The sequence below is a fragment of the Primulina huaijiensis genome, chromosome 15 (genome assembly GCF_012295235.1).
Source record: "Primulina huaijiensis isolate GDHJ02 chromosome 15, ASM1229523v2, whole genome shotgun sequence".
In the NCBI taxonomy this organism is placed as follows: domain Eukaryota; kingdom Viridiplantae; phylum Streptophyta; class Magnoliopsida; order Lamiales; family Gesneriaceae; genus Primulina; species Primulina huaijiensis.
Genome location: NC_133320.1, coordinates 3,061,391 through 3,088,410, shown reverse-complemented (window position 1 = coordinate 3,088,410; position 27,020 = coordinate 3,061,391). Strand labels below are relative to the sequence as shown.

At 34.4% G+C, this 27,020-nt stretch overlaps 4 protein-coding genes across 5 annotated transcripts; 2 read left to right on the top strand and 2 right to left on the bottom strand.

Annotated features, from left to right (window-relative positions):
- The first annotated feature begins 632 nt into the window (after positions 1-632).
- Positions 633-1,765, top strand: LOC140960432 (uncharacterized). Its single transcript, XM_073418698.1, has one exon. It carries the CDS (start codon positions 1,066-1,068, stop codon positions 1,570-1,572), a length of 507 nt encoding a protein of 168 aa, XP_073274799.1. The 5' UTR covers positions 633-1,065; the 3' UTR covers positions 1,573-1,765.
- Positions 1,766-11,332: 9,567 nt separating this feature from the next.
- Positions 11,333-18,236, top strand: LOC140958274 (ATP-dependent RNA helicase-like protein DB10). The gene is made up of 9 exons (XM_073415661.1): positions 11,333-11,527; positions 12,311-12,648; positions 13,466-13,606; positions 15,010-15,078; positions 15,816-16,085; positions 16,396-16,746; positions 16,889-17,166; positions 17,397-17,759; positions 17,843-18,236. The coding sequence occupies exons 2-9, from the start codon at positions 12,322-12,324 to the stop codon at positions 17,961-17,963; spliced, it is 1,920 nt and encodes a 639-aa protein (XP_073271762.1). The 5' UTR covers positions 11,333-11,527; positions 12,311-12,321; the 3' UTR covers positions 17,964-18,236.
- A 1,014-nt stretch (positions 18,237-19,250) lies between these two features.
- LOC140960368 (isocitrate dehydrogenase [NADP]-like) lies at positions 19,251-23,084 on the bottom strand. Of its 2 annotated transcripts, XM_073418619.1 has the most exons (16): positions 22,786-23,084; positions 22,653-22,696; positions 22,427-22,536; positions 21,973-22,010; positions 21,812-21,889; positions 21,662-21,715; positions 21,484-21,585; positions 21,309-21,397; positions 21,105-21,208; positions 20,953-21,021; positions 20,742-20,857; positions 20,518-20,552; positions 20,291-20,433; positions 19,882-20,004; positions 19,534-19,615; positions 19,251-19,403 (listed from the first exon to the last, which is right to left on the bottom strand). In XM_073418619.1, exons 1-16 carry the CDS (start codon positions 22,997-22,999, stop codon positions 19,398-19,400), a joined length of 1,407 nt encoding a protein of 468 aa, XP_073274720.1. In that variant the 5' UTR covers positions 23,000-23,084; the 3' UTR covers positions 19,251-19,397. The 2 variants fall into 2 exon arrangements, with proteins under 2 accessions (XP_073274720.1, XP_073274719.1); XM_073418618.1 differs by having other exon boundaries at positions 19,251-19,615.
- A 1,558-nt stretch (positions 23,085-24,642) lies between these two features.
- LOC140960501 (pentatricopeptide repeat-containing protein At2g13600-like) lies at positions 24,643-27,000 on the bottom strand. Its single transcript, XM_073418789.1, has one exon. It carries the CDS (start codon positions 26,851-26,853, stop codon positions 24,694-24,696), a length of 2,160 nt encoding a protein of 719 aa, XP_073274890.1. The 5' UTR covers positions 26,854-27,000; the 3' UTR covers positions 24,643-24,693.
- Positions 27,001-27,020: the final 20 nt, after the last annotated feature.

The window sequence follows — 27,020 nt, the reverse complement described above, 5'->3', positions numbered from 1 at the left end:
TAATTCCAAATGAGACATAAATCCGAGCTTCAAATGACTTGTTTTTTTTTTTTTTAGATTCAATTAAAAACAAGATTTTTTTTCACAAAATTACACCTATTGGCTCTACAAGCAATCAAAATTTGGTCTTAATATAACAACATTATTTCTTTAATTTGGATTGTTAATATTTTTTTATTTCCGATACGACACGGAAGTGAATGATTGGATATCGATTATCGCTGACATGTATAATATCATCTATGAAAACTTAAATAAAAAAGGATTAAAAATGTAAAATGTTAAAGAAGCTAAACTCTTAAACCATGACCAAATTTCAACTAATTAAAGCAACATCATAAATACTTCGGTAAAAAAGACTAAAAATGCAAGAGAAACCAAAATTTCACAGTCGGACCAAATTTTAATATAACTAATTATAGAATCAAAATCTCAAACAGACTTATTTAATACATTAATTTTATTTTTCTCAAGGATGGGATATTTATAATATTTATCCAAATTGTATCAATACAAAACAAGACAACAAAAGATCAAGAAGAGGCTATTTTATAGTATTTCTAAGGATTATGTCTATTTACTACTGCCAAAGCGTACAATACCTTCTGTTGGAGTGTACTACACGCGGGATTTTGTGCGCGTGGTCTTAATGATTTCCGTGCTCTCTTTTCAGCAAAAATGTCAACCTTCGCAGCACTAAATACATGAACAGATGCATTTCTTTGGAATTACAAGAATAATTACATTGAAAAACTCCCATATTTCGAAAAAAACAACTCCACGTTTCGTACGTACGAGTAGTATTTATTGAATCCTTCACTCCGTTCAGAAACCCAATAAATCCCATCATTTTCCTCACTTTTTTCACTAATTTGTTCGTAGAAAAGGGAATCATTGGCCACCCTTCTGCGATCATCACAATCCTCCATTGTTTATCGATGAAGAATTAACATGTTTTCTTTTGATTGATCAGAAGTTCAGAGAAAAAGGGTTTTTGGTTCTGGTGCTTTTCGCAGGAAAGTTATTTTAGATCGAGTACATTCTGAAGCATATATAAATATATCAATGGACGATCAAAACTCATCTCCAGCTTCGTCTTCTCCGAGCGCCGCCGTGGGCAGAAGCATCCACCACCGCCGAGGACGGCACATGGTGGAGGATGACGATGGAGATTTGGTCGCGTGCACCGGGGAGTCATGCCAGTCTTGCACCGCGTGGGTGATAGCCGACTGCGTGGCGCTCTGCTGCTGCCCCTGCGCGGTGGTGAACCTGCTGACGCTGACATTCCTGAAGCTCCCGTGGGCGGTGGCGCGTAGATGCATCCGCCGGCGGAAGAAGGAGAAGATCCGGAAGTTAATGGACAAGGAGAGGCGATGCGGCGGGGGGGCAACGGACGGGATTTCAACAAAAGAGAGGGTTAATGAACGTACATCGGGAATTGTTTGGGAAGAAGGGGCAATGGACAATCTTGGCGCAGTTTTCTCGGCAGAGGAGATCTGGTTGGAGCTGTACGAGGTTGGTCATTTGGCCTTTGGTAGGGTTTCTTTTAGTGGAAATATTTTGAATGTGTAGGGGGCAAAAGAGGGAATTCGAGTTCCTTTAATCAGTTTTTATGTCGAAACCTACGCAAAATTCGGTCCTTTGTCATTTTTTTTGGCTTAAAGGGTGAGTGTAAGTGTCCATTTTACCCCTTGGGCTTGGAAATTGGATGGATTGCTCTTGTATGCGAAGTATTTTGATGAATAAATTTGTCACTTTCTTGGTATATGGGAAAATGACTTGCATAGGGTTTATTTTTCATGACACGACTTAATGCATGCGTGAATAAATAATAAATACTCCAATATTATTGTCACAATTGTATAAAGAAATCTAACTTAAAAAATAAAGATTTTGATGGGATTTTTTTACATGGGAAGATTTCAAATTCAACTACTCCAAATTTTAAATCTTTTTTTAAAATGACTAAGACAAAAGGCTCAAAATGATAACCGGAAAGAATCTAAAAGCCAAGTAAATAATTCATTGATTAAGTGATACATTTAAAATTTTCACATCATTGCAAAATTATCATTTGTTTATATTTGGATGGATGCATGTAAAACAAAATATTTTCCCAAGTGCATCTTTTCGAAAATGCAATGTAGGACGATGATATGTTTGGATTGAAATATTTGAAACGACGATGTTATTCAAATATTAGTTTTTTTGAAATCCCCGAAATCAAATACTTGGTACTAATGCAAAATTGATTTAGATATCTTAACTTCAAGTAACTAAATTCAAGTAGCTCAAAAAACTCTTATTTGGTTGAGGTGATATAGGTAATTTGGAATTCTTGACGTTTTTTAATGCATCTAATTAAGAAAATATTCTAAATAATATTCTCAAATCTAANTATGTTTTCTTTAGTTTTATGGAATGTTTACCCAATCAAATACTTTGAAAATATATTATACATTAGACATAGTATTTATTCAATATATATTCGATTTCATATTCTAGTTATATTCGAAACCCGAGCACATGCAATGGAACTGTAGGCAGTCAAGTTCGAACAAATATAGATCCAAAATGGACGGTTTTGTGTCTATTACCATTCTTCCTCCTGAGTTGAGATTGATCATTCAGATTGATGAGGTAAATTAATGAGCTCGGATATTATTGAACTCTATAGAAGAACTTATTGTCAACCTCTTTCAGATATGAATCTATCTGATTCATAAGGGAAGACTCGATGGAAGTTGTTCTAAATTGATGAAATAATAGTAGGTCCAATAGCAGGAACAAAATATATAAAATTTCTACCAAGATTTTATGTGTGCCACGTTTACTAGTTATATATTAATTAAATATCTTTTAACTCTTACTTCAATGAAGCTTTAACATTAATTTAAAATGGATATTGTAAAATTCAATAATAATAATAATAGATACAATTCTTTTATTGAGTTTGACCTAATTTATTTTCAGAAGAAAATTATCAAAAATAATATTTTTTAAAAGAAAATCGAAATTGAATAAATAAATGGTACGGTTCTATTCGTGGCTTGTTGGGAAGCACCGCATTAAGGGGAATTTGTTTATGTGGTTTTGTCACCTTCCATCTTTTACCCCAATCATTTCAGCATTATTTTTTCGGCGGCAATTTTTAATTTGCAAGGGAAAATTGCACTTTTGTTTTCCTAGTAAATTGATATTTTGTCGATATTTTGTCATTATTTTGTATGTTGTCACATTTTAAATTTATTATTTTTGTTTTTTCAAAATATTTAAATTTTAGTTATTTTTCTAACGTGACACAAATGAGACGTTGATTTGTGTCATTACATTAACAATTCTGATGAAAAATGACTCCGATAGCAAGAAAATGAGAATGTACAAGAATAATAATAAAAATTGATAAATACGATATCAAAACCGTAGATAAATAAACATGCATGACAAAAATATAAATTTTTTCTAAACTCTAACTGAGCTTGTTGCTTAAAAGTTTAAATATGTAATAATTATACAAATGAGATATTTTAAATATTTATGAGATATATCTCCATCAATATTTTAAAAAACGATAGGTGGATAGCTACCCACCGCTTATTGTCTACTGTATAGGTATTTAGGCAGCCGTTTTGACGACGTTTATACAGTTTTTTTTATATACTTAAATATATGCTTTTCTTGTTTATCTCCGTATTACTCAAATAATTTTTTTTTATCATATTTAAATTCAAAATCAATGACATAATCTTCATCTTTATACGATACAAATTTATTGAAAAATATATTAAACAATCTTTTTTTTTACAAAATTAAATAAAAAAATAAACAAATCGTGTATATTACATTATGCGGCTTCTAAAAATCGGAGAGGTGAGCGACAACCAAACACCTAGGAGATGGTGCCTTTTAGAACATCTGTCTCAATCGCTTTCGCATTAGGGACGATTATTGCTCTTAGAGGTGCAAAGAAATCGAATTGATCTGTGAGTTTTTCGAGCTTACTTGAATATGTTTGATTCACATTTGAAATTATTGAATTCTAGGTGAACTCAAACATGTTTTAACTTTTTTCCAAATCAAACTCAAACGCAAATTATTTTATTCGATAGTTTGCGAGTCAATTGCAATCTTTAATATTTTATTCATAAAATATAATTATATACTAAATAAATATATTTTGATTATTTATTTTCAAATAGCTCGCAAATATGTTCAAATATTTCTAGCCGAACTCGAATTTGAAGCTTTATTCGAACCAATTCTATTTGAGATTTGAATCGAAATCGAACTTGAGTCTATCTAATTTGAGCCTTAAAATTTTCTTCTTATACAATTTGATTCGATTCGCAAAAACATTTAATCGTTATCCAATACAGGCATGCTTATCGGTTCCACCGGACAGGTTTCGGACCGGTTCCTACCGGTTATGGGTCCGGTGAGTTCGGATCCGGTCCGAACCGGTTAGGAACCGGTTCCGGTTCCAAGTTGAATTACTTGGAACCAATCCAAACCAAGACCGGTTCGGCTTCTAATAAACCGGTTCCGGTTCGGGTCAAACCGGTTCCGAACTCTAATTTATTATATTTTACTATATAATTAAAATTAGTAATATTAATGGACCATTTTTTATTTAGTATTTTGATTGCAAATAATTGTGATTACATAAAAAAAAATTAACAGAATAACTTAAACATTTATTTTTGCAGTTGAACATCTAAAATTCATCACGATTTATTAAAATATATTTTGAATATTCTGGATCTTCGTCGGAACTTGAGCTTTGGAATTCGTCGATCGCGCCAGAGGTCCTATTCTTTTTTTCTGCTGCAAACCAATCTTGTAGGCACGTTACCATGGAAAGTATTTCTGGCTTTAAATTAGTTCTTTGGTCACCAATGATCCTTCCACATACTGAAAATGCTGATTCGGAAGCAACACTTGAACTTTGAATGGGTAGGACATCTCTTGCAATTGCAGATAACACTGGATAAAGTTTAGAGTTTACTTTTCACCAATCAAGAGCATCGAAATTATCCGTAGTCTCAATATAATGACTTAGATAAATTTGGATCTCATTGTAATTGGTTGTTGTCACCGATTGTCCTTTGAATTTTTGTCGTTTCAAACTTTGAAAGAAGTTCAGTGCTCCACTTTTGCTCTTATATGTCGACATCTCCTCCGACTGCGCACTCGGTCCATCACATTGTTCACTAGCATAAAAATCAAACAATTCTTGGAGAGAATGCATGATTGACTTCTTTTGATCGTCAACATTCTTCCCAAGAAATTTAGCATAATATTCAAAAAACACGTCTAATCCTCCTTGATTTTGAGTAGGATCAAGTAATGTTGCTAAACCATGCACAATTGGGATAGTTTCCCAATATTTTAAAAATTTGTTTTCCATATTTGAAACAAAATCACGCATAACAGAATCATCGCGATATTCAATAAATTTATAAAACATATTGAAAAGCAAAGATAGAAACATGGTTGAAGTAGGGTAGTTAATGCCAGAAAATTTTTCGGTTGCTTCTTTAAAAATTTCTAACAAAGAAACACATTTACTCAAAATATTCCAATCATTGTCAGTTAGCATTAAAGATTGTGTTGAAATATTATTATAATATGGAGTAACTAAATCTTGAAAACGTAATAAAGTATGAAGCAAGTGATATAAAGAATTCCATCTAGTTTCAATAGGAAGAGGAAATTTTTTAAATTTAATTCCAGTTGATTCGACTAGTGTTTTCCAGTCACGTCCATATCTTCTTTCACGTAATAATTTCCCACATAATTTGAATTTTTCTATAACAGTGGACATTTGTTCATCGCAGGCACATTTAACACATAAGTTGATAATATGACACGCACATCTAACATGAAGCAAATTACCTTCTAAAATTGGTTTTAGTGAATCTTTAAGATATTTAATTGCAAGAGTATTGGCACTCGCATTATCTAACGTTATCGACATTATTTTATTTTGTATGCCATAAATCTTAACAACATTTAAAACATATCTAGCTATAGTGTATGCGTTGTGAGACGATTCTAAATGATCTAGCGCTAAAATTCTTTTTTGCATTGTCCAAGTTTCGTCAATCCAATTACATGTAACAACAAGATATGATTCATATTTTAAATTAGTCCAAATATCAGTTGTCAAACTAACTCTACAAGAAATATTTGAAAGATGCGATTTTAGTGTTTTTTATATTCTTTGTAAATATCAAAACAATATTTCTTAAGTGTGTGCCTAGAAATATTGTGAAAACTAGGTTGAATAGTACTAGTAAATTCAACAAAACCTTCTTGTTCAGCTATTATAAAAGGTTGACAACATTTGGTAACAAACTTTACGATGGCTTTCCGAGAAATTTCTTTTGTAATTGTAAAAGCTTTACCACTAAAAGGATTAATTTGTTGTTGTATTGGTTCCCTACCGAATGGTTGTAGCGTATCAGGGTCAAGTGTATGTACCTTAACTAAATGTTTTTTCAAAGTACCGATACCACTGGAACCACCACCCGTTTTGTAAGAATACCTCGTTTTGCAAATTTTACAAACGGCAAAAGAGTTATTCGTACCTTGTTGTTCAATATCAAAGTGATCCCAAACTTTGTTTTGCTTTGCACGGGCTGTCGTCGTGATCGTTGACATTGTGTTGCTTGCTCGAGTAGACGATGGCGTCCCTACATCTTTGTTGGGGAGTTCCATGGCTTCTTCATCCTCGTGACCAGGTTCGACTTCATAAAAGTCGAGGATGTAGCCAAAATGTTCACCAAAGTCGGGAGCGTATTCGCCACCACCACCACGACGGTTTGAAGATGATGCCATTGAAATTCAAAATATTTATATGAGTAAATTGCGAAATATTGAAAGTCAAATATTGATTGTAGAGAAATGAGAAGTTGAGAGAAAATCGATATGTATAATATAAAAAATGACTTGTATTTATAGATGATTTTGAGAGTTAAAAAAAAAATATTTACAATTTGACCCCCAAAATGTTAAAAAAAAAATATCACATTTCAGTAGCCGTTGAAATGTGAAAAAGGCTGCTGCAAATGAAGACTTTGCAAAGGGCATTTTTTATTTTTTATTTTTTAAAAAATCGAATTACGGGTTCCGGGTCCGGGTCCGGTTCCGGGCCGGTTCCGGATACGGACCGGAACCGATTTGGAACCGGACCCGGAACCAGTTGAACCGGTTCAGAAAAGACTGAACCGGTTCAACCCACAAACCAACGGATTGTACACGGTTTCGAGTTCGGTTCTTCCATACCGGTTCCGGTTCAGGGCTAAACGGGCCGGTTCCGACGTTAAGTATGCCTAATCCAATATGTCAGAGAACAATAATTGCCCAACAATAATTGCCCAACTAAAAAGGTGTTTAATTGGGTCATAACAGTTGATATGCTTTACAATTAACTATTTGAAATACATAATTACCACCAATTATAGACACAATAACTATATTACCCAGCAATAATTTTCCTACTAGATGATTGTCAAAGTTGTAGCACTTGATATTTTGTACAAATTGAAATATCTAACTTGTAACATTATCACTTATTACATATTTTGGTTTGTGTTTAATCCTACACGATGATTGTGTTACTTAGCAACTAATTAAAATTCAGAGCATGAGTTTTGTTTTCAAACCATTGCGAAATGTTGATGAAAATCACGATACTTGCTGGGAGATCAGATTCGAGTGGGTGAGTGACCTTAAGAGAGATCATATCTATTTTCGATAAAATCATGATATAAGAGGTCGACTGAGTTGATATCTCGGATGACCTCAAATCGATTCTAGATAAATCAAGCTCAATGTGAGTCTCTAGATGACCTGATGGATTTAGATTAATGAGATGATACCCTGGCCATTAGGATCGATGACCTATCAGTGCTAACTGGATATCGGACACGACTTCTCTCGGACCGTCGAAAGTTGCTTAAACCTCTTGAAAGTTACATGTCATAGCCTACCATCTCAATTTTGTCCTTTAGGTCCTCTTGCATGCATTATTAATGATATAGAAGCTGTGGATGATGAAGTCATGCTTGGGTACATTGTACATTTCTCACGTTGCACGCCCAATCCGTGAAATTCCCATAAATGAGCAAATCCCATTTGGGGCACGCAGGTTAGCACAATTTATGGATATCTCACAATACTAAAAAATTCTAAAATTAAATTTTCCAATTACGGAAATCTAACAGATGCTGAGAAATAAAGACTCAAATGAATGCTCCCCCCTTCAAAAAAATAAAAAATAAAAAATAAAAAATTATTCATCGCTTCAAAAATAAAGTTGTAACAATAAATTAACATCCCGGAAAAACTTTTGATGAAACGGTTTTGATACTTTTTTTTGAAGTACAAAGTTTATATCAATCGGTAGAATTTGAAACAATCCACATTGTTACATGTACTCGTTTTGCTAAAAAAAGAAAGAAGGTTGGTGAAACATGGACGTCAAGCATTAAGAGAGTGTTTGAGAGAGCTTTTAAGAAGTATTTTTTGGATTCTAACTGAGTGGAAGTGTTTTGGAGTGTTTGTGAAAAACAGCTTCTGCTTCAACCTTTATTACTTTTAACCAAAAGTTAAAAAAAGATCGAGTTTTTTTTTGTTTCTGTTTTTTTGTTGATGGTTTACAATTATAATTTGACATTTGAAATCTTAAAAAATACTCCACAATTACTTTCAATTTTTATAAATATTTTTATAGATATGTTAGAATATCAAATTTTATTTATATTTGAGTGTTTAAAAATTTCGAATGAAATCCATAAAATCCAAAATTATTTTTTATTGCGAACATTTTATATTTTAAAAATTAATTTTTTATAATTTACAGATTTATTTTTTTATCTGGTCATTTTTACAAATTTTTCATTTGTTTTTTTATTAAATTATATAAAATTTCAAGAATTCAGGTTATAAAAATATAATTAATTTGATATAAAATACTCTATATTTAATAATAATTATATAAATACACTGTTGATGGTGTGAAAATCAAAATTTAGATAAGTAAAAAGACAATTTATGTGTGTTAAGGACATTGTTGTAATTTTACCCAAAAAAGTTTGAAAATCATTTTTCTCCAAACACTCCCTACTTTTGCTTCTTATTTACTTTCAAAAAACTCTAAAAAAATTACTTTAAAATAAGCAAAAGCTCTCTCAAACATTCTCTAAATAACATAAACTCAGTTAAGCATGTTTAACCGAGATTCTAGTGTAAAAAAATATATTTGTTTTTTTATTTTATAATTTTAGTAAAGTTAGGACTAAGTGCATAAAATTCCTATTTAGGGAAATGAAGGTGCCCGCAATTTTTTAACATAAAGAAATTTGAATTGGCTAGAGACTGATATAAAATTTTCAATATTTTTATTTTATTAACAAATATTAAATTATTGTAATAAAAAAATCTCCAGCATTGAAATTGCTTAATATGGTTAATCATTGTTTGATCTCTTTCCCAGGCCAACCTTTGAAAAAATTATTGTATTCTACTGAAGGCATTCGGCTCGGTAGAGGCTTTATTAGCCGGGCCAGCTTCTACTGCATCCGGTCATATTCTATTTGACCCAAATTCAAACCCGATCCTGAGCCCGCTGTCCGTTTGGCAAAAGCCTGTCGGTTCGGCTCCAGTGGTGAAAATGGATCCAGGTCGTATTTGGAGTGGGTTTGGATAAGTTAAATGGGTGTTGGGTTAACAAGCGTCTGTTTTCTTTTGGGATATGTTTGGATCAGATAATGAGTTTTATTATGAATCCGATTCGTTGAACAGATACATGAAATCATGTTATATTATTTATTTAAGTCAACAAATATATTAAATGTGAGTAAAAATACTACATTTCATTTATGATAATATGCTATAGACTATATAATTTTAAAAAATTTACATAATTTTTCTGGGCCAAGAAACCATTTTCAAAGAACTGGAGATTTGTTCTAACCCATAGAGTTTATTCAATTGAGAAATGACAAGCGATAAAATGCAAATACTTCTGATTACCATTGAAGAGGAAATCTGAGAGAGGAGAAGTTTTCTAACTTTAATTATCAGAGACATGGTGGGAAATTTCAGCTTGGGCCTTTGGAATCAAGAAATGGGCTGAATAGACAAGAGAGAGAAAAATATAGGCAAAATGGCCCAAGAGAACATTGAATGTAAAGTTTTGGCCCAACTAATTTTTATCGATTTAAGAAACGACAAAATATCAACGCGTTTAGATTATCAGTCATATTTTTAAACAATAAAAAATTTCGTGTCACACACACATATACATCAATCAAATATATTTTTTGTTTTTTTTGTTTTAATTTCAACACACACTTTTATTTTTATTTTTTTTATTTCAACAATTCAAATATCAATTTAGTCCTTCCATAATTTATCAAATTTCACTTTAGTCCATCGATAATATTAAAAAATATTGTACACACACGCATCGCGTGTGCATAGTAGCTAGTATATATATATATATAGGCTAAGTGTATACAAAAAGTAGGAAAAACCAATATTTTTAGTGTTCCTACTTTCTTTCTTATTAAAAAGACTTTCCTTGAATATTTTAATTAAACATATTTAGTCCCTAAACTTTTAAAAATGTAATAAAATTAGTTCTCACCATCAATTTTATTGTTAGATATAATGACAATGATTAAATTATGATATTTATTATATTTTTGGACAAAAAAATGAACAAAATTTTTTGAAACTAATTATGGTAAAGATAATAAAATAGTAAATAATATTTCGGTTGACAGACTATATTTTGTCGCTTTTTTAATGTAAATATAAATTTATGCTTGATGTTTAACGTACTAATGTAAAATTTTCAAGGTTATTAAAAATAACAAACGATTATATAATTTGATTATTTTTAAATCAAATAATCAATATTTTTTAAATAAATATTATTTGTTTTTTTAATTAAACTTGATAATAATAAAACGAGTTCGTGTATTTTTCATGTAAAATTCCGAAGTAAAAATATATAGATAGTTCTTGTTATGCTGTATTCTTTTTTATATAAGAAAAATATCACGAAATAATAATATTTATATTTTCATCTTTCCATAATATATCTTTTTACTAATTTTTATGTCCCTAAAATTTATTAAATTTAATAAATATTATAAATTAGTCATTACAATCATATTTATCTATAAAATTAATGGTGTTTTATTTAAATTTGAAGGACTAAACAAAACGTGTAATTTTGAAGGGAAAAAAATGTTTTATCCTTTGCGTCGGCAATTGCGCTCCAATGATTCTGTAAAAATAAACCAACCACGCGTCTCTGATTGGCCGACCTTGTACTATAAATACCCAGATCAACTACAGAAGAAGCCCTCTTTTGTTTGCCTAGGTTTCTCGATTCTGAGAAGCGAGGCTGTTTCTCCCCTTTTCTATCTCTCTCGCACTATTCACGATTGAAAATTTGGTAGGATTGAGAAGGAGCGCCTGTTACCTCTATTCATATTGTAAAACCGACGCGGTACGGTTTCTCTCTTACAAGTTGCGACACTCTAGATTGGTTCTGTTCTTTTTCTAGATCCGAGTAGTGTTTGACGTGCGTATGTTGATTTATTGGATATTTGCGCAATCAGATATTTAGGGTTTCGGATCAGGATTTTTAAGGTGTTTCGAAAAGAGAACATGCCGCGTGTTTTATTCTGATTTTTGGGATTTATTCCTTCGCTGTTTTTACGTGTTTTGTTCCTGGTGCTCTGGTTTTTTTATTGGTTTGATATCCAATTTTTCTGTTACGGCGGCTTATATATGTTATAATTGCATGAAATCGGCGTTTTCCGTAATTTATTTTTTAATTAGTTGTGCTGATGCTAATACTTCTGTATATCTTTATGATTTATACCCGGATAAATGTTAACCGTATAAGTTATTTGATTATCTGAGCAGACACGAATGCCTCTATGATATGGGCTTGTTTTGGTTATGTTCTTAAGATATTTTGGTGACTACTGACCACCGCTGCATAGCTTTTGGGTTCGGTAATTAACTGTCTGTTATTTATAGATTTCGTAATTAATTGAGTTCTCTCGTTCGCCATTGTGTTTATGTGCTATGTATGTATTTGATGTTTCCTTCCACATCTGTGGTTTTTTTATCGTTTCTTTTACTATAGAGAGAGTCTAGAATATAGGAATGAGTACTAATTTGAAAAATATATCATATAATTTAACCCATGGAGGCTAGGGGTCAGCTTTTCTCTTTTTCGCTCCCCTTAATTCCTGAGTATCTGCATTTGTTGATGTTAAAGGATACTTTGATATGGTCACTGCTGCAACTGCCTCATCAACTGGTATACGATATGCACCAGAAGATCCCACTCTCCCAAAACCATGGATAGGTTTGGTTGATGGCAGTACAGGTTATGTTTACTTTTGGAATCCAGAGACTGATGTAACTCAGTATGAGAGACCTGTAGCTCCTTCGATGGCAAGTTTTGTTCCATCTCACAAATCTTTGAGTTCATCGGTTCAAAAATCGTCCCATGGCAATCGCAATAATGGTGATGCTGATGATGATAAATATATCAAAGTTAGCAATGGTGGGAATGGTCCAGTAAAAAATGCCTCCGGCTCTGGAAGTTATCAGGTATATCAAGTGATTATCTTTTGAATGCTTTACATCATTACATGCCTTGTTTGGTAACTAATTTTTTGGACCCTCTTGTTTAGGTGGGGTTGTCCTGTTTGGGTTATGGCATTAGTCTATATGTCCAAGATAGGTTTAGTCACTCACATTTTTAGTGCTCCATTATTTTCTATGGTCACGTTTTCAGACTTTTTCGGTGCTATATAAACATCGTGATTCATGAAGTGTCTAATATTCAGCTATCTCTACTTTTTATTCTGAACAATTGACCTGTTTTTTCCTTGATGATGGTTTACTAATCAGTCTGAATTCAAAGAATACTATCTGTTTTTATTTTTCTAATTGTCTTTCTTGGTAGAAATAGATTGGTTTTAGTCACAGAAGGATCAGCATTTTATTTTCATATGGTATTTTTTTACCAGCGAAACTGAACATTTTTTTTGTATAATCTGGCCTAATCAATTCTTAAAACCTTCATTCCTGCCTATTGGGTTGACTATGATGAGAATATATCTTATCATTAGCTTCAGTTGTTAATGGGTTAATTCTAAAAATTCCATTTTGTAAAGTGAAAAATGAAAGCACTTGTTCACTCTTTCCAATTCTGCTGCTGCCCTTTTTAGTTTAATGTAGTTAGGATGATTATTCATTTTTACAATACATGAGCAATGCTTACTCAGAGACCCTGTAGTTGTGACTTGATGCTGGTGATCTATTCGGTTGGCAAAAAAATAAGTTATCTTGAAGTTTGTTTTTTCTTTTATGAAACTAATTTGCTTTGTTGGATAAACTCACTGTGTTTTCCTATTTATGTTAGACTGCCAGGATCAGATCAGATTATTTGCAAAATTCATCAAATGGGAAAACCAATTCTGGACATGGATCATATACTTCTAATGGTGCTGATAGCAGTTTGTCTGCTGAGTCTTTTCGTATCCAACATGAAATTACAGTTACTGTAAGCATCTACGACTCTCTTTGCATAATTCTCTTATAGAGACATTCTTTTTTTTTAAAATCTAATTATATAAATCTAAAATCTTAAAAGGACCTACCTTTATTCTGACTCTGAACTTAGCTAAATGGATGTCTTGCTTAGTTGATGATGGAGAGCCTAAATTATGTAATTGAATTTGAAGACCAATTTTGTGGCAATTTAAATTTGATAAATGGCTCTTGAAGCTTAGATTATTTTTTTGACTATCGAGTCAATTTAGAATTTGAGAACTTTTTAACACCTAGGCCTAGATTGGTATATAGGAATGGAATAAGGTGAAAATGGAATCAGTTTTGTGATGTAATGTGGATGAGGAAGGAGCGGTAGAAACCTAGCCTCAAGAAAGGAATGGGATATACTTAATGTACTGGTAGTTTAAACAACTAAATGGTATGGATAAATGGAAATGTTGTTAATGATCAAATCAGAGTGTAGTTAAAAAATGAAAATAAAAATATTCAAGAAATTTATTAGTATTATTATTATTTTGATTATTATTATCAGTAGATTATATTTATTATTAATAACATTTTAACTGTAAGATTATTTTGTTTTTTATTATAAAAATAATAATTATTATTATCATTATGATTTTTTTGTTATTATTATGATCATGATTCTCTACAATGACGCTATAGAACAATTGAAGGTTATCATCATCGTAGTTATGATTATTGTAGCTTGTTATTATTACTGTTACTATAATAATAATTATTATATTATTTTATAATTATTATTGTTACTATAATTATTACTGCTATTAATTATTATTATATATTATCAAATATGATATTATCAAGGATTGTACTGTCAAAGAAAGAAATGAAGGAACATAATTAGCTAAACAGGGAGGGAATGGGCATACCTGTGTCTGAACATACCAATCATGTTTTTTGGAACAAGTTTGTGAATGTTTGTTCCATTTTCAACCAATTCCAACATACCAATCTAGGCATTAAAATGAGGTTTTTTGAGCTACTGAGTCAAATTAGGATTATGGCCAACCAAGATAGCCGATTGATAGAGCTGTTGGTTTCTAACACTTGGATATGGATTTGTCATTTGCATGAGTGCAATTTTTTTTTTAAAAATGAAACAATACTGATATCATGATCAGTTTTCTTAAAAATGATGTTATTTTAGATCTAGAACAACATCACCAGTTGTAATAATTTTGAATTATGGCATTCTATTCTTGTTAAATTTGGATTTCTGCTTTGTCTTGTTCTGATACCTCTGCATGTCTAGCATACCCATCTATCTTCCTCTCTGTGCGCATATGCATATTTAAGTTTCTTTACATTATCCATGTGAGAAATAATTACTTTTGTAAGTTGTATATGATTGACCCTTCAATTTACTAGGGAGATCTGGAAATCCAACCTTTCACCACTTTTGAAGCCACTGGTTTTCCTCCTGAGATTTTAAGGGAGGTATGGATTTATTTTGTATCTTTGAGATCTTTCGATGGCCAGAAAAAATTGAAGTCTTAACCATGAGTCAAGTAATTTTTTGTAAGGTTCAGTGCCTACTGGAGTTCCATTGTGGAGAATAACAAACCTTACTCGAACCATCTGTCCTTTTTGTTGTCGCAGGTGCGATATTGGCTCCAGGTAGGAGCCAAATGTCGTACACTGTGCCATCCTGTGGGGGGTTGCATGTGTTTGGAGCTCCCTTATCGGTGGACAAGTTTTTGTGAAGGGCGTTCCGAATCATCCAAACTTGGCTGGGACTTCTGCCCCCTGGTCTGAAGAGAGAAGAAGTGTCCTGCTTTTCTTGTTGGCATCAGAAAGCATTGCATTTCTACACCGATGAATGATGCTTCTTCTTGCCTTGGCCAGTTGCATAAGTCCAAATGAAACTAATCGGAACATTTGAAGTAGTACCTGTGATTTGGTGCACCCCTATAGTTTGTCCAATTTTTTAGAAGGGCTTTTGAATCACCCGAGTATCGCTGTGACTTCTGTTGGAAATGATTCTGTCTGCCCTTGGTACGAAGAGAAGATGCGTCATATTCTTGTTGGTACCAGCAAGCAGTGCATGTCTTTTCTGACAGATGATGCTTCTTCTTTCCTCGGCCCCTTGTATAAATTCAAATGAAACCAGTCAGAAGATTTAAGGAAACTCATCTGATTATTGGAATCTTCCCTCCCCTTCATTCATTTTTCAGGTACGACATGCTGGTTTTTCTGTGCCGACTCCCATCCAGGCACAGACATGGCCTATTGCTCTGCAAGGTCGTGATATTGTAGCCATTGCCAAGACAGGCTCGGGAAAAACTTTGGGTTACTTGATTCCAGGTTTTATTCATCTGAAGCAATTGCGTAACAATCCTATGGTAGGACCAACAGTTTTGGTGTTGTCTCCAACAAGAGAGTTGGCAACTCAGATACTAGATGAAGCTGTGAAGTTTGGAAGATCATCTAAGATAACTTGCACAGTATGTGTTTGATGCTGGATTTTCTTATTAACTTCTGTTCAGTTAGAATGAGTTTCTTACTAGTATGTGGTCGGTTGCTACGATGTGCATCTAACTTTACTATTTGAGGTGGCATATATATTTGTATGATTTATTTGTCCATGTTCTTTTACCTGTTTATTACTATTTCCTTGCCATTTATCCAAGAAGCTTCCATCGTTTGAAAAGTGAAATCTTTTGTCTCCTGACTCTCGATGCCCGCATTTTATTTTAGAGACCAGCGTTCCTTGAGTTTGTTGCTGATTTTAGTTTTGATTTTTGACTTGTTAAGTGCTTATATGGAGGCGCACAAAAAGGCCCTCAGCTGAGAGACCTATTCAGGGGTGTAGATATCGTGGTCGCTACTCCTGGTCGTTTGAATGATATTTTGGAATCGAGAAAAGTTAGTCTCCGTCAAGTTTCATATTTGGTGTTAGATGAGGCAGACCGAATGCTGGACATGGGATTTGAACCCCAGATAAGGAAAATTGTGAAGGAAGTTCCTTCTCACAGGCAAACCCTGATGTACACTGCTACATGGCCAAAGGAGGTGCGCAGAATTGCTGCTAATCTATTGGTTAACCCTATTCAGGTTAACATTGGCAGCGTCGACGAACTGGCTGCAAACAGTGCAATAACACAGGTCCATATTTGACTGATTTGTAATCTCCATTCTATTAGTTTCCTTTTTGACTAAGTAGAACTGTATGATCTACTATTTTCTTTTTAGTTGCAATTTTTGGTTACGTATTGGAATATTGATGTATTTTATGTGTCTGCCACAGCATGTTGAAGTTCTGTCATCAGGGCATAAGTTGAGGCGCCTAGAACAGATACTAAGATCTCAAGAACCAGGATCGAAGGTTATTATTTTCTGTTCTACCAAGAAAAAGTGCAACCAACTTGCTGGTGCTCTAGCCCAACAATTTGTAGCTGCGGCAATACATGGAGACAAATCTCAGGCTGAGAGGGATCATGTCTTGACTCAGTTTCGCACAGGACGAACCCCAGTGCTTGTAGCTACTGATGTCGCTGCCCGTGGCCTGGACATCAAGGATATCAAGTAGGTGGCTGTTAAATTGATCTTATAATAATTTTTGGGCAATAAACACAATACAAGTATGTGGTTTTTTGGGATGTTATTTGAACAATAATAATTTTTTTATACTTAAATACATGTACATGTAATAATAATATAGACAACAGAAATTAATAAACTAAGATACAGAAGAATATTTTGTGGATTTTGGAAAAGTTTGGAAAGTAGGCCCTTCCTGAAATTTATTGTCACAGGGTGGTGATAAATTATGACTTCCCGAATGGAATAGAGGACTATGTTCACAGAATAGGAAGAACTGGGCGGGCAGGTGCCACTGGAGTGGCTTATACATTTTTCTGTAGCGATGATGCTAAGCACGCGGCTGCTTTAGTCAAGCTTTTGGAAGGAGCAAATCAACATGTCTCAGTTGAAATTCGTGATATGGCCGCCTCACGGGGTGGTGTAGCAGGAAAATCCAGGCACCAGTTTGGTTCAGGCCCTAGAAGGCTTAATGATTCTACCCTTGGTGAACGAAACGGGGCAAGGAGTTCTTTTGGAATGTCAGTGTTGGCGGATAACAGGGGTGGTGGTCGTGATTCTGACTACAGACATGATAGGTATGTTATAATTGAATGGTTCATTTAATCTTGGTCATGTATGTTGAACTTGTGATATGATAACTGTTGATTATAATCAACAGAAATGGTGCCGCTGTGAGCCACCAATACAAGAGCTCTCAAAATAATGGCAAAATGGCTGATGAAAATAGAAGAGACAGAAGTCGCAGTAGATCCCCAAACCGGAAGTCAAGATGGGAGTGAGAGTATTAAACCTCCCCATTCATAGAGAAAGGGAGGAAGGTATGGTGTCACTCACCAGAAGAGGGCTTGATAGCTCGTCAGTGATATTGATAGATGGGGCTGAATACAGTTCATAGATGCATTTCGTAGCTGCAAAGTATTTGTGTTCAACTACTTTAATCAACTTCGACTCGAAAACATTACTATTAATCATTTGTTGTACACTTGCTTACCATAGAGACTGGACAAGTATTGTGCGATTTCTCATATAAAAATGTGTAGTGTTGTTTCTCAGAGAGTGTTGAGAAAATTGACCCCAAAAAAGTGAGGCATACGTATGCGCAAGTTGTGGCTGATGCTCTGTTATGTTGCAACATTTGTAACATCAACAAGGATATCAACCTGAGCCGAGCTGTTTGGGAGCCAGCTTGGTCAAGCTTCGTTTTGACTGGGTTCGCAACTCTAGCGTTATGCCTTGAGCCTTCAATCTCATTTTTGAGAAATTTATTAAATTATTTGTCTTTACTGTTATCGTCACTTTTATGCAATAAATTTCAAGATCTACAAGGATCGTATAGTTTAAGCTGTTTTGAAACGCTAGCTCGAGATCAAGAATTATTTGAGCTTGAGCATCATCGTCATTTTTTTGGTGCCACTCGAAACTGACTACGTCCCTGTCATCGACTGTTGTGGAGATGTGAAAGGCAACCCGTCCTCTTGCAACAATCAAAATGGCAAAATTAGTTGCGACCCGTATGAATTATCACCGAAGCATTTCGTTTATCGAGTCCAATATTTATCGTATCAGCAGCAGAATTAGAAACTCAAGTTTGGATGAGATATGATTAAAATCGAAACGCCAATGACCACTCTAATCTCAATCAAGTGGCATCACCACTCCCAGTCATGTGTTCTAAGCCCACAAACCCCAGCCCCTTAGTTAAAATAATAATAATTCATAACCCAAATATATATTTTTAATATAAAAGCAATGAAACAACATAAGTTTTTATTTTATATTTATTTCGAAAAAAATATTAAGAAAGCAACAGTAAACATTCAGCCATCACCTGGTTTTGACTTTCGAATTTAGCCTGCTGTTCTCTCACATTCTCTGAGTGGCTGAGATAACACGACCAAGGCACAATTGCACAAAATTGTTTTTGAAAAATGCATTAACAAAGCTACAAGTTAATTTACTTTGCCCGTCAAACGTTAAGAAAATTTTCAAATGCAGTTAAAATCATTAGTAGGAAATACACACACACACACACACACACACACACACACACACATCAAATCATCAAATTTTATCCAACAAAATCTTCATCTTGTTCTTACCCACTTGCTTGGCTACACAGTAGTTGGATCTATCAAAGCCTCCATACGTAGGTGAATGTAGATTCTCACTGAAGTTCATCGGATACACGCCATCATGGTTAAAGAAGCCGAAGGTCAAAGCTACAAGAGTAAGATCCATCTCTCTCAGAACCAAGCAGGAAGTATAAACACCCACCCACCCCACCTCTCTCTATCGGCTCACTAAATAGGATACATGCTCATAACTAAAACCGATGTTTTAAACGGGTACCGTATCATGAAGCTTTGAGTTGAGACTCTGTGCGACAGAATCAATGAATTCTTCAGTGTTCAAGTACATGTCTCTTGACACCCTGAACAAAAACCAGAACACGAGGCACCGTAACAAGATATATTTCTCAACAGAAGTAGTATATTATTAGTAAATGTTAGTAAAGTATTATGCAACTGCATTTATATTCTGTCGCAACAACATGAGTGCCACAGTTGACAGCGGAACCCGTATAATAACATTATTGAAAACACTATTAACACAGAAAAAATACCTTTCAAGATTTCGTTTATAGCAACTTTCTTTCATCATTAGAAAAGTATGTTATTTTGAAAAACAGCCACTTACTTTGGCCCATGAGTCAAAATGGCGAGATCTTTAGTCATCTTTCCAGATTCCACTGTCTCAACGCATGCTGCTTCTAACTTGTGAGCAAAATCCAACAGCTTCTCATTGTCATCGAGCTTGGCACTGGGAGAGATGTAGAAATGCAAAACCATATTTAGTTCAGTAGCTGAATTATAAAATACACGAGGCTTTTTCTATCACATGCTTCCTATAATGTTTTTCATGTTTTAAACCTGGTTTCAGAGTTTAATCACAAGTAAAACAGAACAGAAACAAATAACTGCATCCAACTGCAAGAGCAAGACTCTGGCTGAATAGAAAAATAATGCTGTGGCAGATTGACAGGGTTATGAGCTCAAAAACAGGGATCCCGCACCCAATAACTACTAATATCCAGAGCTAAACTAACCGATGTTCTAAGCCTCGTGTCCAGGCAAATATGGATGCAATACTATTTGTGCTGGTTTCTTGACCCTTTTGATGCAACCTAAAATGCCGGGTCACAGTCCCATGAGCAGCCTCTGCTTCTAAAGTTTTACCATCGCCAGAGAGCTGCAAGGCAGAAAGTATAGACCACCCAAGTCACGAACCAACAGATTTCATAGGTACTACAACTTGTGCCAAATCAGGACTAACCAAAACAGACGTCATGAGTCCTAATGAACCAAATCCTGCAAAGTAAATGGACGTCAGTAATTCTCCCAATATTTATGATATTCTATGCATCTTTAAACCACATTAGAAACATGGTAAAATAATAAGAATTGAGGGACCTATTTTTTTCAGTGACCTTTGATTCAAACCACATTGGAAACATGGCAAAATAATAAGAATTTATTCTTTTTCAAGATGAAAATCACCTTGGGCAAGCAAATCACTTTGAACATCTCCATCATAATTTTTACAAGCCCAAACATATCCACCTTCACTCTTCATTGCATAAGCGACCATGTCATCAATCAATCGGTGTTCATACCTATGCAAGAGTAAAGTCTTTGTTAATTAAATAATAATAATACAGAGAACAATGAAGGTAGGCCAATGACTACCCTAAAAGAGAGAGAAAGAAACCATATCGAATGCTCTTCAAATTTTTCCTTCCACTTTTCTTGATATACCTCCTGAAATATATCCTTGAACCTGACAATGGTCAAAATGTTAAGCAAATCCAGACTCTTTACGAGTGAAAAATGTTGAACAAGTATGCTATGATCTTCAAATACCTGCCATCATACTTCTTAAGGATGGTATTTTTTGTACTCAAGTAGAGAGGCCACTTTTTCCCCAAGGCCATTACAAATGATGATTCAGCAAATGCTCGAATAGACTGAAAGTTAATCAAAGACATTTAGATAAGGAGGAAAAAATTTGCATACGTCCCTTATGAAAAGGTAGCATGTTTCAAGGAAATCAACAAAAAGACGTACCTGGTCGACATTAAACATAGAAAGGGCAACTCCGGGACCTTTGAAGTCATGTACATCCAGTTCTAGTGGTACATCACCGTTTTCTGGCACTAATAACCAAACAGAAGAGCTTCGATGTCACCACTCATTCTGAAATTCAGTATTTGATAGAAATACTGCATTATCATCTCCTCACCAAAAACCATTTTAAGCTTTCCAGGTCCCCTAATGACTGTGTCAGTAGCACGATATTGATCACCAAAGGCATGTCTACCAATACAAATGGGCTTATTCCAACCTGTAAAATGGGTAACAGTATCACAACAGTTCAAAATGTTGCACTTTTCCTCATCGAATAAGAAGAAATATCTTACCAGGAACAAGTCTAGGAATGTTTTGGCACAAAATAGGCTCACGAAAAACGGTTCCTAGATAAAGGCATCAGGAACATACAAACTCAGCAAGGACAAGAAATAATAATGCCTTGATGATGGAGAACATAACAGTATGTTTTACATCCAGACCATTTAATATATTTCTGATTGTTCCATTGGGACTTCTCCACATATCTTTCAGTCCAAATTCCTCGACTCTGGTCTCATCTGAAAGTCGTCAAACCTATGTGCTTTCAAATCATCATAAAACATGTAGATTAATGCATAGAATATGTACTAGAATAGCTAACCTGGAGTGATTGTAGCACATTTTACGGCAACGTTGTACCTAAACACAAAACATAAAAGCACTCAGGTTGTGTTAGCATAGCAAAATTCATCTGTACTATAATCCAATATAAAATCCTTATAAGTGCGACAAGCAACTGTTTATCTAATGGATCTTATAATACGAAGCTTCCGGTCACACTGGAATCTTTGATTGGTCGCTTCTTCCTTCATGACTACAGTACTATTCATAGATATGACGTCTCCAATGTTGTGGTCCTTAAAATCATTAAAAAATGTACGACTGTAACAAACAATTAAACTCACACTCAACATATAGCAAAATAAAATTACAGCTCAATTTTAACCTAATCTCCACATATTTCATTGACTTGATTAATACAAACTGAAAATGTGATAGAGATGCTCCATAAAATTGAACTCCCAACTAAAAATTAAGAATATAAACAGACTCACTTGAGAGCAGCTTCAGCACTCTCCACAGTAACTTTGTCATCCGTCGCATCGCGATTCAATATACCTAAATCGAAATACTTTATATCCAGTTCCAGGTACGGAAATATCAACTGTGATAATCAACATCAAACAACTACTCGTTAGAGCCAGAACTAAACATAAAAACGAGAAACAAAAAAAAAATGAATGAGAAACACCAAATACAAAGCAGTGCTGCAATTCATACTTTGTCTTTGATCGTTTTCCAGATGACTCGCGTCATCTCATCGCCTAAACAACAAAACAATAAAAAAAACATCAATCCATCATCAATAATATCCATTGTATCGGAGAATAGATTGAAATAATCGAAAAACTACCGTCCATTTCGACGATAGGGTTCTGAACTTGGATTTTACTGACAGCGGCCGAAAAATAGCGAACTGAGGCGTTCGGGAGGCGAGTGAAGAGAGCACGGGGGTCCTTGAACGACATTCCGGCGGAAAATCTCGGATTCGAAAAGATTAGCGAGCTTAGGCGGTTTCTGCAAGCGAGAAATGGCGGAGACGATAGAGTTGCAGTTGCCACGATCATGGCGGTGATGTTTGGCTTTTATAGGGAGCTCGCGGGGTTTAATCTGCTGGAGACTTCCTTTCTTTTAAAACCACAGCGGAATGCCAAACTATTCAAGTGAAGGCAGTACAATTGTTATGTTTTAACCCTATTTATTTATAAACAATAATATCAGAAAATTTTATATGGAAAAAATATATAAATTTCTACTATAATTCTAAATTTTATTAAAAATAATTTAAAAGCCAAACATATAATACACAATATATATACCGTTCATCCTATATCGAATGAACTTTATAAGCACTTTATAACAGCTTAAATAATTTTTAGAAGGTGTATTAAAATTTCGAAATAATATATTTGATAACTTATAAATTGTTTAAAATGCATCATTGGATTTATGCCGATGATAATATATCCGAATAGGTCGAGTGATTAATATTCTAAAAGCCACCGTATTCGGCTCCAAATGATTGTCCAAATCAGTGAAAATATATGTCATTAGACAATGATTAAGTATTTTGTTGGGTGCAATAATTGTCTCTGTTTGGTAGAGCGATCGAACCGTGGTGCTTGAGCTGTTGTGCGGTTTAAAAGATTTGAATTGCACCATTACTGCTAGCTATAGCTTTTGGTAAAGCGGTAAGCAATCGATCCTACATATTTGATTTTCTTTGTCAATATTTTTTCAAACGAGCATGTCGTACAAAGTTTCTTAACTGCCAAAAGCTCGAAACGTCCAAAAATCTTGAAATGTATGAATATTTAATATATAATTATATTATACTAATAAAATATTAAGGCTCACGAACAACTTATGAACTATCGAACAAAATAATTTTAGCTCGAGTTCGGCTCGAAAAAAATTCGAATATGTTCGATTTCGGATCGAGTTCGATAAATTCAAATACAAATCAAATATTTATCGAGTCGATTCGAAAAGTTCGTAAACTGACTCAATTCATTTACGTACCTAAATACACCTCATAATAACAGGTTTGGAGTGTGAACCAAAATTTCTTCTCGTTTTACTCAAAAATTTAATTCATCTCTTCCTAAGTTAAATTTCAAATTAATAATTATCCTATTTTTTCTTCTCTAATCTTTTTATCTTTTTCCTCCTCCTTTCTCAAATTTAATCAGTTTTCAATTGTTATTAAATTAAACATAAAATTGAGTCTTTAGTGAAATAAAAAATAATATTACTATCGCATTACTTATATAATATAGTTCACTAGTTTTAATAGTTAAACCCAACACCTTTTTTAAAATTTCGAAAATCATCTCTTATCTTTTCTCAAAAGGCAAAGTATATTACAATTTTTTTTAAAGGCAAAATATAGCACAAATTTAATGAAATATTCATCTACATCTTACTTTTCATTTCTGTTCAATTTAACACAAATAAACTATGACAGCCTCGAATATGGATCACAAAAACTCTTGTGAGACGGTTTTACGGATCAATTTCGTGAAACGAGTCTCTTATTTGGTTAATCTATGAAAAATTATTACTTTTTATGCTAAGAGTATTACTTTTTATTGTGAATATCGATAGGGTTGACCCGTCTCACAGATAAAGATCCGTGAGACCGTCTCACAAGAGACCTACTCAATATGGATTTAGTTAAATCTTCATCGCTTTATAGTTAATTTTTGTATAAACAACACGTTTTCTCCAAGTAAATGAAAATGACAAAAGCTTGATAAGGTCATGTTTGTAAATTGAGTAAATGTAACAGCCCATGAATTTGAGCAGATTGAGGATGTGTTTCATCGCGTGAATAAAATACATGCACTCCATTCCTAACCTCAATCCAACTACAACCCCCACTCTTCTTCACTCCTTTCTCATCCATCAATCTTCTTGTACTCAAAACATCCATCCATCTCCCACTAGAAGCATAAATGTTCGACATCAACACATATCCTCCAGCCTTAGTTTCCACCATTGTCGACATCTTTTTACCCGTTAAATCTGCCAAGTTATCGTCTCCAAACATCCTACAGCCACTCAGAAGGGCAGCTAAAACGTTCCCTTCAGGGGCACAATGCATATTTTCGATGAACTTCTCTGCTTCAGAAAGTCGTCCTGACCGAGCCACCATGTCCACCACGCTCGTGTAGTGTCTCTCGTTTGGTTTTATCCCGTAAATCTTCTCCATAGAATAGAAATAGTCAAGACCTTTGTCGATTAAACCACAGTGAGAGCAAGCAAATAGGACTGACAATAGCATTAATTCATTTGGAACAACACATGAGGTTTCTTCTATTTCCAGGAACAGGGCGAGTGATTCTTCTGCAAATCCATTTTCTGCAAGCCCTTGTATCATAGCAGTCCAAGCTACCTCGTTCTTCATTTTCATTCGAGCAAAGATCTTTTTAGAACACTCTATGCTTCCAGATTTAGCGTACATGTCTAATAGAGCAGTGTCCACATAAACATCTTGCTGGAACCCGAGTTTTACAGCCTTTCCATGGGCATACCTGCCTTTCTCTAACGAAGCTAAGCTAGCACAAGCTTTCAAAACACTTGAAAAAGTAGATTTGCTCGGCTGTTCTCCGGACAAAATCATTTCATTGAACACTTCAAATGTTTCAACGAAATTCTCAGTTTCTACGTAACCAGCTATCAAAGAGTTCCAAGAGATGCTATTCTTGTTAGGTATCTGATCGAAGAGCATTTTTGCTTCGGCAAGTTGGCCATTTAAACTGTAACCAGAGACCATCGAATTCCAACAGACGGTGTTTTTTTCGGAAAGTGAGTCGAACATCAATCGCCCGGCTTTAGTATTTCCACATTTACTGTATAAATCAACAAGTGCGCTGCCAACAAATATGTTCACGTCCATACCCATTTTCAACACATGAGCATGGATATTCCTTCCCGCCTGTAAAGCCTCCAGGCTTGCTAATGCATTAATCACACTAGAATAGCACGACACATTTGGTTTAAACGAATGATGTATCATCTGTCTAAATAGACTCAATGCCTCTTCTGCATCGCCATTCTGACTGAACCTTGCGATCATTGCGCTCCAAGAAATATCATTTTTCTCGGGAATCTCATAAAAAATTCGGCGAGCCCCACTTAAATCGCCCATTTCAACATACATGTCAAGTATGGAGGTCCATGAAATCACGTCCCTTTCCTCCATCCGGTCAAAAGCTCTCCTTGCCAAGTCAACTTCACCAAACCTCAAATAAAAAGTGATCAAAGAGTTGCGAACGGATAAATAATTCTCAAAACCAATCTTAACAGTCGTCCCTAGAATACATTTTCCTAATTCAAAATCACCCAAATCTCCACAAGTCCTAATAACAGAAGTAAACGTAACTTCATTAGGCAAAACCCCAGATCGAAGCATTTTCTTGTACTGCTCAATTGCTTGAAAACTCAGCCTATTTTGAACAAATCCACTGATTGCTGCAGTCCATGAAAACACATTCAGAAAAGGGTTTCTCCCAAAATACCACATAGCTTCATCAACACATCCATGCTTCAGTAATCCCGAAATCAAGGCAGTCCAGGAGACCTCGTTTCTCTCAGGCATTTCATCGAACAACCGGCACGCTTCATTAATATTACCCCACTCGAGATTCACATTGATCAAGCAGTTATGAACGACTAAATTGAACCCATTAAACTCCTTCAACATCCGGTCTATTTCGAATGATTTTCTCCAGTCTAAATACATGATCAGTAACTTTACGGCAATGTATTTCTGGGATGCGAGGCCCATTTTGATCAAGTGACCATGGAGGGCATTTCCATGATTGGTTAACCTCTCTTCTGTCAAATGCTGCAGCTGAGAAATGCATTTGCTTACGTAGGCTTTGAGCCTTTTTCCTGTTTTCAAAAGACCTGTCATGCTGAAGATAGGCAGCTGATTATACTCACTCCACGTTGAGATTGTAGCAATGCAAAATTACACGATTTTGCATGCATCTCCCATGTCTGAAAATGACAAAAAAAATCAACCCAGCTAATTTCCTCGTCACCCTATAGTTGTGTTTGCGTCGACTGATTTCAAAATTC

Bases quoted from the DNA above. Each gene is read 5' to 3' on its own strand.
- LOC140960432 (XM_073418698.1), top strand. From the start codon at position 1,066: ATGGACGATCAAAACTCATCTCCAGCTTCGTCTTCTCCGAGCGCCGCC.
- LOC140958274 (XM_073415661.1), top strand. From the start codon at position 12,322: ATGGTCACTGCTGCAACTGCCTCATCAACTGGTATACGATATGCACCA. The intron at 12,649-13,465 runs GTATATCAAGTG...TATTTATGTTAG, and splicing joins CCGGCTCTGGAAGTTATCAG to ACTGCCAGGATCAGATCAGA. The intron at 16,086-16,395 runs GTATGTGTTTGA...TGACTTGTTAAG, and splicing joins CATCTAAGATAACTTGCACA to TGCTTATATGGAGGCGCACA.
- LOC140960368 (XM_073418618.1), bottom strand. From the start codon at position 22,999: ATGATCGTGGCAACTGCAACTCTATCGTCTCCGCCATTTCTCGCTTGC. The intron at 20,858-20,952 runs GTTTCTTTCTCT...ACTCTTGCATAG, and splicing joins TTTGAAGAGCATTCGATATG to GTATGAACACCGATTGATTG. The intron at 20,553-20,741 runs GTGATTTTCATC...TTTACTTTGCAG, and splicing joins AAGTGATTTGCTTGCCCAAG to GATTTGGTTCATTAGGACTC.
- LOC140960501 (XM_073418789.1), bottom strand. From the start codon at position 26,853: ATGACAGGTCTTTTGAAAACAGGAAAAAGGCTCAAAGCCTACGTAAGC.